General features: G+C 43.6%; 1 protein-coding gene across 1 annotated transcript in view; it reads left to right on the top strand.

Annotated features, from left to right (window-relative positions):
* Positions 1-8: 8 nt before the first annotated feature.
* The window catches only part of TGFBR2 (transforming growth factor beta receptor 2), a gene marked incomplete at its 5' end in the record, with an annotated part of 97,774 nt that continues 87,798 nt past the window's right edge, over positions 9-9,984 (top strand). The window contains one exon of the mRNA XM_004704046.2: positions 9-96. Coding sequence (XP_004704103.2) covers positions 9-96 — 88 coding nt within the window. The remainder of the gene's footprint in view (positions 97-9,984) is intronic.

Here is a 9,984-nt window from a genome sequence, read left to right as displayed (position 1 = left end):
TGGGCCGGGGACTGCTCCGGGGCCTGTGGCCGCTGCTGCACTTGGTCCTGTGGACGCGCTTCGCCAGCACGATCCCGCAGCACGTCCAGAAGACGGGTGAGTGGCCCCCGGCCGGGCCGGGGCGGGACGCCGAGGGTCCCCAGCGCTCGCCGCCCCTCCGCCGCGTTTGACAGTCGGCCCGGGACCGGGCGCCCGGGCGGAAACTGCCCAAAGTTGTCGCCCGCTGCGCCCCAGCAGCGGGGCGCTGGGCACGGCAGGGACGTGGGAGTTTCCTCCGGGAAAAGAGCGAGAAAGTTCAAGTGGAAGGGGACACGGGGGCCCCTTTGTGCCAGCAGGAAAGGCGTTGCGCCGCCTGCCTTCGAGGCGAGCCCCCAACCCCGGAAAGGGAAGTTTGAGCGGCCGGTTAGCGGAGGGCGGCCGGGGAGCAGCGGCCCGGCGTGGCCGCCACGAAGCCAGCCGGCGGGCAGCTCGCTCACCTGGGGCCCCACGGCGGCGATGCTCACCTGGCGAAGCTGGGCGCCCACCAAGTTCTCCGCGAGATCCCCCCTGAAGTTGCCAGTTACTTCCCCCTACAGATCTGGAAGTGGCTACACCCTCCCCCGCGGGGGCAGAGAAGTGTGCCCTGGTATTGTAGACCCTTTTGGAGAAAAGTGATTTCCAAAGCAGAGTTACCTGCCCTCCGTCTGGACTGAGTGGGGTAGGGAGAGGGGCCCGCCAGGTGGAAGGCGTGGCGTTATCTCGTGACTGCTTGGCGTTGGGCATGTTGTCTTCCAGGAGTTGATGGCTCTCTGCAGTTGTCTTTTGGTGCAAATTGGAAAGGTGAACGTGACAAAAGTTCTGCCCGCCCACCAACTGGATCTTGATCTCCAAGGTGCAGAAACACCAAAAGGCAAGAACTGGGAACAGAACTCCCGAAACCTCAAACGTTTTGCAGTCATAGTTCACCACACCGAGCATCTGCAGCTGCGGTTTCGCTAACCGTGTTTGGGGCCAAGTCATAAACGTTCTGGGTTTCAGTTCTTATCTGGGACATGGCACAGTTGGCTGTAGATAACTTTATACTCCTTTTCCTTTTGTCTTCTCTTAGTCTTGGTGAGTTAGATGTCTTGTGTAGGTGGGTCTCTGCGTGGAGTCGATGCCGACTCATAGCGACCCCGTAGGACAGGCTAGCACGAAGCTGTGGGTTTCTGATAACTGTCGAGGTTGTTGACAGCCCAGGTGGCACTGAGACACGCGTCTTATTTACCAGTGGGCACAGAGAGACTTTCCTTTAGGTGTGTGCAGACGCACTCTGCAGCAGTCTAGGTGGTAAATTTCACAGAGGATTCTAAGTAGATTGGCTCTGCAGCAGTCTAGGTGGTAAATTTCACAGAGGATTCTAAGTAGATTGGCTTAAAATTATTGATATACATACGGTGCCATGGATGGAAGGTTTTAATGGAACGAGGAAGAAGTGCTCTTTTACGCAAAATATTGATACACTACACTTCAGTTAATACATTCTCCGTGAATTGTTGTTAGATATTTGTGTATCTTGTGGTACAAGAATGCACCAGTGTCTTTGATTTTACAACACAATTCTCAGCTGTCCTTGCATAACGCATGTTAAAAATGACACCTTTTCTTTGTACATTAAACACCAATACAATTTTGATTTTAGATGATGAAAGGAGGAAATTACTGGGCCCTGATTTTACTAGTCTGTCAGGGTAGGCGTTGTGTCCAAGGATCAGATTTATGATTTGCAAATTTCAAACTCAGCTGTTCATTTTATTGAAACTCTACACTCAGTTTTTAAACAATTAGTTTGAAAAGGCTAATGTTTTAAGTTGGGGTTTTAAATAGTTTTTAAAAACCCACACTTGTTTATGTCGCCGTTTAATTAAAGTTTCAAAATGTTTGAACTACGGATTCATTGTGAATTCATCCATAAATGAATCACATTACGTTTTTGAAGAAGATGGAAGATAGCAGTAGGGACGATGAGAAGTCTAACGCCACTTGCATTTTAATTTTTCCATGAAGAATATAGTTGCAGACTCTTTCTTACATAGTTAGTAGACTATCAAGCCAGGTTTTCAAACAATCTCAGTCTAAGATACCAAAAAAAAATGACCTTGGTCCTAATCTCCAGTGAGGCCAGCTGAAAGAACACCAGTCTTGGTTTTAGTAGATTGCTCAGAGGACTAAAGATTTCTATCGAAGAACAAATCACTAGGAAATATATTTGTACATTTTTTTGGTTTTTGATGTGTTAGCTTCACTCTTAAGAAATCACTTTGGGGGGAGAAAAACTCACTTGTCTAAAAACTCTTCGGAGTAAGAAAAAGTTAAGTTCTTGTTCCTTGAGGCCTACGTGTGGTTAAGTGGCATAGGATAAACAACTTTGTAAAGTCAGTTAACAACATGCTTATTCTGTGAAGGTCAGAGAGTGGAAACCACTGGCCCCAAGATTTGATCTTTGGCTTGTTTACTTTTGTTTTCATACAATGAATTTTCCCCTCCAGACTACTTCCTTTAAAAACATCTAATTTTTAACTTTATGGTTTACATAAAATACAACTCCTTTTGAATTCAGGTTTGACTTTGGAGTAGTATTCCATGGTGACACCAACTCATTATTGCCTGTGTCATGGGCATTAGGCTAAGTGCTTTGAATTTCAAGTGACTATTGTTCCTCAGTATTAGCATGACTTTAAAATTGTTTTCTCTAGTTCATTATTTTTAAACCTGTTTTCCCAATTACCAGAGACACTTTATTGGTGCCATTGTAAAAAGTGCCATTACTCATTCTGCCCTCCCGGTGTTATTTATTGAGTCTCTCCATTGCCAGCAAGTAAGCTTACCATCCTGAATGAATCAGACTGGCCTGGGCTTTACCCTTATTGGGTTTGACTTCAAGGACAGTGTTGTGAGGAGCAAGAAGAAAGATACTGAAACGGTGTGCTCAGAAGCATTACTGAATACTGGCATGTTGTGTGAAGACCCCCATGTCTTCAAAAGGCCATTTTTTTATTGAATGTTGTTTTTGGGGTGTTTTTTTCCTGATCCCTCTGAACATGGTTTCTCATTAACCATGTCTCACTTTTCTATCTCTGCTTTGTTGTTACAGGTCCCCAGTGGGGCTATGTTTAATCTCACTCTCCATTCTGTAGTCAGTGTGATGACCAGAAGGTGCCTGTTCACCTTCCCTTTGCAAACAGCCTAGTGGTAGAAAAGTGAAGGGCAGAAGCTTTGAGATCAGCTTGTCCTGGGATCCAGCCCCTTCTCCCATTTATTGGCCATGTTTTTTGTCACAAGGTACTTACCTAGAAGTCTTGCCAACTGTCTTATTTTGATTCATCTTTTAAGAGCTTCATGTCAACTGTAATCTTCTTAAACCTGCTTGAAATACTCCAGGTGAGCTCAGTGTCCCCTTCTGGATAACTGGCCTTTCTTAGTTGTTAAAAATAGTAAACTGCAATTAAGTGTATGTCTTTGGTGACTTTTGCCCACTGGATCATTCATTCTGCCCACCTGCTCAGTCATGGGTGACGGGTGTGTCTTACTCATTTACATTCGGGGCACCTAACTTTTCCTCGAGGAAATGTGGGGCTGCACCTCTACTTCATCCTGCTGGACCGAGTACCACCAAGAGCCAGCGTTTTTATAGCCCCAAAGTCACTGCTTCTTGGTAAAATCTTTCCTTTCAGGCAGAATAGCTTAGGCTCTCATCTAAATAGGCAACTGGACGCTTCTTACAGTGTGGAATTGGCTCTTCTGAAGAGTTACGGGGGGTGGGGGGGGGGGAATCTTTTTTTAATCCTAGAAATTTTTATTCTGTTTCTTTAACATTGTCAGATTAACCAAAAGCAAGGTAAGCACAGATTTACTTGTGCTTACTTACTAATTTGCAGTGTGTCATTTCACAGGGGTTTTTCACACACCAAAGATTCTGTTTCTAAGCACAGCTGGTCTCTATCTCTCTCCCAATCCCAAGGTACCTTCCTACAGAATCAGGATGAAGGCCACTGATCAAATTTATAACCCCTCATAGAGAGGGATGGAGTGCCCAGCAAGTAAGGTAAGCACAGGCTCACTTGTGCTTACTTATGTGCTGCAAAAAAATGTGAAACTGTTCACTACCAAGTTGTACGATCTGTCCTGTCCTTTAGTAATCAATGCTGACTTACGTGGAGACCTTTAAAGCCATTGGATTAACATTTGAAAACTTACAAAAGAAATGATCCAGGAAATACAGATTATTTTTTTCTACCTCTGGAGGAGAAAGTGAGGCTTTATACTCCTGTAAAACCGGTATGCTGTAGTCTCTGAAACCCATAGAAGCAATTCTGTGCTATAGGGTCGCTATTAGTTGGCATTGATTCAATCGCAGTGAATTTGGTTTGGATGGCTGTGTTGTGACAGGGCCACTGGGCTGTTGAAAAACAAATTTTGTTCAAAAAGTGAAGTCCTAAAAGTCTAAATTTAGTTATCAATATTTTTAAAAATCAGAGTTTGATATTTTGGTCTGGAAGCAATGAAGCAGCATTGGCCTAAGGTCCCATAGAAGCTGAAGGACACCTCGGGCCCTTCTTAGGTCTGATGCAAGACACCCAAAAGAGTCGGTGCGGAGGGAACATCCTTGCTGACTCCAGCGCATGATTTTATATAGTCAGTGTCCACATAACAGCTTACCCTCTCACTGTGGTAGCTTCTGCCCCCAGGTCCTCAGGTGGACTTGAGCAGATCTACTTTAGGATTTTCAGCAGAAACGTGCCAGCCGAGAAGCAGGTAGATCTAGCATGCTCACCCCTTGTTCTGTACTCCCTCCACTGCGGGCAACAACGTGCTCCCAGGTACTCGTTGCTTCTGACTAGATCATGATTATACTTCTCTGCCTGGCCTGTCAGGAGGGTCGGAATGCTGAGCAGGCAGATTGGCTTTCCTCCTGGAGAAGCCCCTTGAAGGGAAAGGAAAGGAGGAGGACTGGCACTTCATGAGCCTCTACCAAGAGCCAGCCACTTGACATTACTGATCTCATGTAATCTTCAAAAGAAACTGGCAAGATACGTGTTCTTATTTTTATGTTATGAAGGAGGACAGCGAAGCCTGCTCAAGGTCACCTTGATGTGTGTGTGTGTGTGTGTGTGTGTGTGTGTATGTGTAAGCTTATTTTGTAGCCAGTCTCTAGGTTGGTTTTTTGGTTTTTCCTTGTAGAGAAATAAAGCTCTGTATCTGTCTGTTAGGAAGGAAGTTGGCGAGGGTGAGCAGAAGTGTAACAGTCAAGGGAGGAGGAACTTTCCTACTAACAAACATCTTCATTTCATTGGCCCTAGATTCATTGCTTTGCATTTTGTGTGTAATCTGCCTCCTTCTGGGTTATTTTCTGCACTAAAAAAAGTCAAGATCAGGCAGACGGCTTTGTTGTTGTTATGGTTGCTTTTGCACAGGGTCCCTTGTCAGGTAGGTTTCGGTGGTGGGATCTTGCAGGAGACCCGGGGTGTGGCCATTGAAAGCCATTGGGCGTGTACCCTTTTCAAAGATGTGTATCATCAACCCTAAATTCCAGTAATATAGGGTCTGATCTGTAGACAGGTGTGGTTGTTACAGAGTTTTATGTCAACTTAAATATATATAAAAGTGTAGGGGTGGAGTTTAGCCTGTCAATCAGGTCACAGCCTGATGGTGACTCCTTGTGGGTACGGCCTTCTCATAAGGAGGGCCTCTCTCTGCTGTTACTTTTTTGCTGGCTGACCCTGGTTGCTGCAAGTTTTGGGATGCGGCCACCGCCCTTTGGATCCACATGCCTTTGTACCCACCGGCTTGTGACGTCCAGCCATTCTGCATCATTGCATGTATGTGGCTGCGTGAGTTTGAAGATAGACTTAGGGACTAGTATCGGCCTTATGGACTTGACCTGGACTGGGCTGGGATGTTTGCTAGATATAAAGCTCACTCTTACACATATAGGAGCATCCCTGGATTTGTTTCTCTAGTCAACCCGGCCTAACACAACAGGCATTAAGCTACTGCTGAGGAGGACAAGAAGAACTGAACTTAACCCAACATGATAAAAGACAAGGGGACAACTTGACTTTTGAGGCTCAACTCATTAAAAAGGCTTTAAATGTTATGAATCTTTCCTCACTCATTCTGTCAGTATTGCTTCTGCTTCTTAGATCTTTGCATTTGACCTGGAGCAATGATTGCCTGGGTATACCCTTTTGCCTATGGACCTTATGTTCTTGAGGGCTCCCTAGATTTCTCTGTTCTATTTGTAGGCTCAGAGCTGCAGAACATCAGTGGATTTAGTGCAGGACAAGAACCTGTCACTGCTGGGATTCAAATCTAGGAAAGGCTACATGCTATTAAGACATTCTCTTTATTTATTTGGATGAGTTAGTCCCCGCTGCACATTTTTTCAGCTCTACATCTAAAATTTAGGACTAGTGTATGGGCAGGGATCGAAGGACCCTTTGGCTTTAGAGAATACTCCTTTTATTTTACTCTTACCAAGCCCTTCTCCACGGGTTAAGGAGACTCACAGGTCTCTGAGTCCATATACCTTTCCTACTTTCATGTAATGTTTTGGGCAACTGGGAACCTAAAATGATCTGGGCGGTGATCTTGAAGCAGCTTCTGTGGCCCGCAGGGACAGGCTTAACTTTCTAAGGACCTGTGTTGGCATTGGCACACGCACGCACCTTCTCTCTGAAAGTTAAGGAAGAAGCCAGTGGTGTGTGTTAACAATACAACTTAGGTATCCAAACACTTCCTGAAAAGATCTATCTTGATTTGGACCCAGATCGTCCGGCTTAGGAACCTTGAGCTCTAATTGTTGTACTACAGTGAGACTTTGCTGTCTTGATTGATAAAACCACTTCATTATCTCAAGGGTGGTGGGGAATTCTTGCATATTAGCTAACTTAACCTCCATCGCTCTCTCACTCGCTGCCATTGAGTGGATTTTGACTCACAGTGACCCTATAGGACAGAGTAGAACGGCCCCTGTGTTTCTGAGATTTTACCTGTGACTTTTTATGCAAGTAGACAGCCTCATCTTATTCCAGCAGAGACTGGTGGTTTTGAACTGCTGACCTTGGAGTTCCTTTTTAATCTCTATCGCCGATAATGATAATGATAATGATAATAAAATTTGGACAGTATGCCAGGTCATCAGACGTTGTGCTCATCTTGTAACCTCAATGGGAAAATTAAGTATGTATGTCAAGTGATTGCGTATTGGCTGAATCATGGAACGGTCATGCCATCAAGGAGGCTAAGTATTCTTACTGTATTGGGCGCAACAGGGGATGTTCAAGGATGGATCAGACATGAAAAGGACAGGTGATAGAGCACTGAGGAGCATTTACCTTGAATCAGGTGGAACTGAAAGCCTTCTCCCTCGCAAAACACTTCCTGTGCCCCAGAGGGAAGCCCTAACAAAGTGCTTAATCAGTGTCCTCATCGCCAAAAATATTGAATAACATTTGCGATGCTTTGAAAACAGAAACTTGGTAGAGATTCCCCAAATTTAGAAGCCGTTTGAAAAATTTACACAATCTAACTTATAATGAGGCTTGAAGTTGCAAGCAAATCATTCCGTCATCTATTTTAAATTGATCAATGAAAGCTGCGAAAGACTGGGTTACTTTCCCACTTTTTCTGTAGGTGATATTGCCAAATGTTATTGCAAAAGGCGATTATGTAGGAAAGAATATTTCAGAGAGCCATCTGTCTGACAATTTAATAAAAATATTTTATTTCTTTTAAATTTTCCCTTGGTATGGTGTTTGGGTCTTTGAAAATTTTGGTATTTCTTATGATACTATTTTTAATTCTAAGCAGACATTATCATCCCTAAATTTGTATTTTTGACAAAGTTGTTTTTGTCTTGATGGGTGCCCTTGAAATTTACAACCTTTAACTTCCACAGGAAAGGAGTCTACACATAATGGTAGAATTTCTTTACTGGTTTAGGAAATAAATAAAATGTTCCCACTGATTGCAAACAGAAACTCAGATCTGTGTTGTTAACGTCTCCAGACCTATTTTTAATTTTATTTTAGGTTTAGCCAAACCCTTTATCACTTTCCTAGTTTAGGGACCACATGCCAAGTAGAAAAGAAGTGGCAAACATATAATTATCACAGTACCTTGATCTTAAATGAACGGTAACCTTAACCTGACCCTTAGGTTGTGATTAAGAAAGACTGTCTAAGAGACTGCTGGAAAAGACCGAAGCACATTGTACCACGAATCAAGGCATCTGGTGGCTTATGTCTCTGGGTTCTACTGGGTCTCATTTTCCGTCCACGCATAGAAACAAGAATTGGACAGGATCCTTTTTTTTTTTTTTCATTTCTGGTAAGTTAGAGTCTTCTGTTCGTCAAGGAAATCATTGGAATTCACTTATAAACCATTACACAATTCTTATCTAATCTGAATAGAAAATTAGTTCTCATTGACTAATTCTTTAACCACCAGATGGAGTTTTCTGGAAATGACTACTGTCAAAATCTGTTTTTAAAAAAACAACAACCCATATTTATATGAAAATTCCCCACTAGAGGTGCCTGAGCATGTGTCCCGACTAGATGGTATGTTTACTTCCGCTCAAAGTTACTCCCTGTACAGGAGAGAGCTTGTGTGGTTTTGATGGTGTTGACGTCTCTGACGAATTATTGATAGTCGACTGGTCAAGCTGTCTGTGAGGCTCTCTTCTACGGAAGAAAACGGCAGAAGTTGGCGCATGTGTGTGCTGTGCTTCCTAGAAGAAACCCAACTCTAAAGGAGTTTCTATGTTCTTATGGGGAAAGGGAGGCTATGTGTCTAGAGACAGTGTTCTATTGGCTTTCAAACATTCCTCCATCCCTTTTCTTAAACTATTCTCAGAAAAGACAGAATTTGCTACAGATTGGCAGGTCTCGGGCTGCTGGTTGGGGATAGAGCAGTCCTGCTGAGCCCCATAATTGCGCTTCAGAAGAGTCTGCAGACACCAGTGAGCACAAAGTAAGACGCTTTTAACTGTTGCTTTGAGCCACCATCTCACTGCAGCACTGAGTCCATGAGGAGTCCATGGCACAGGCCGAGTTCAGGAAGGGATTTTCCTTTCTTTCTGTCTTGAGAAACATGTTTGGCAGCTACTTCTTGAAGAGTCGATGTTTCTTGAATCTCTCAATATATTGAAATGGTTCTATGAGTGCTACTGCTCTATAGTACCATATTTTGATACCGTAATTATTTTTTGAGGCTTTGTATCCACTTTCTTATTATTGTAGTAAAAACATACATACACATTCACCGATACAACAACTTTCACATTTACAGTTCAGGGGCATGTATCTCAGTTACTTTTGTCTTAGAGGATTATCTGTTCCTGTGGTTCAACACTCAGCTGCTAAACAAAAGGTCCATGGTTCAAAACCACTAGCTGCCATTTTGTGGGAACTACATGGCAGTCCGCTTCCTTAGAGAATCACAAACTTGAGAAACCCTGTGAGGCAGGTGTGTGATAGAACCTAAACGTCAGAATTGCTCGAATGGCAGTGGATTCCATGGGTCAGTTATTAATGCCCTAGGTAATCCACTGGCCCCACGAACCAGTTCACACAACTTTCTGATATTCTAATTAATTTCATTTTCTCATTTTGTTCTTTTGCTTTTGGTGTCTGAATTTCACTTTATTTTTTTTAAAAGAGGTAAGAAACAGAAACTTTCTATTACAGCTTCTGTCCCATGCTACTTAACAGTTGCATGAACGCTCACATGTATCAGAAGAACTTTTAAATCTTAACATCCAGAACCTCTTAATCAAACGTTTACTTATAACAGGAACCTCATTCCTGCATGATCATTTGGTTTCATTTTTGCTCTTGACTTTTGCTCCCACCGTGCAAACTTGACTTACTTTCTGACATCTGTAAGACTCAATTGGTTTGTGCCTGCAGACTCCCCTTGTCCCTGATCTTGCCAAGATGTGAACATTGCACACACCCGCCC

This window comes from Echinops telfairi, unplaced genomic scaffold, assembly GCF_000313985.2.
Source record: "Echinops telfairi isolate 266 unplaced genomic scaffold, ASM31398v2 ScPeMD7_7420;HRSCAF=8458, whole genome shotgun sequence".
Classification (NCBI taxonomy): Eukaryota; Metazoa; Chordata; class Mammalia; order Afrosoricida; family Tenrecidae; genus Echinops; species Echinops telfairi.
The sequence above is the reverse complement of the archived record's forward strand: the minus strand, read 5'-3'. Positions and strand labels throughout refer to the sequence as shown.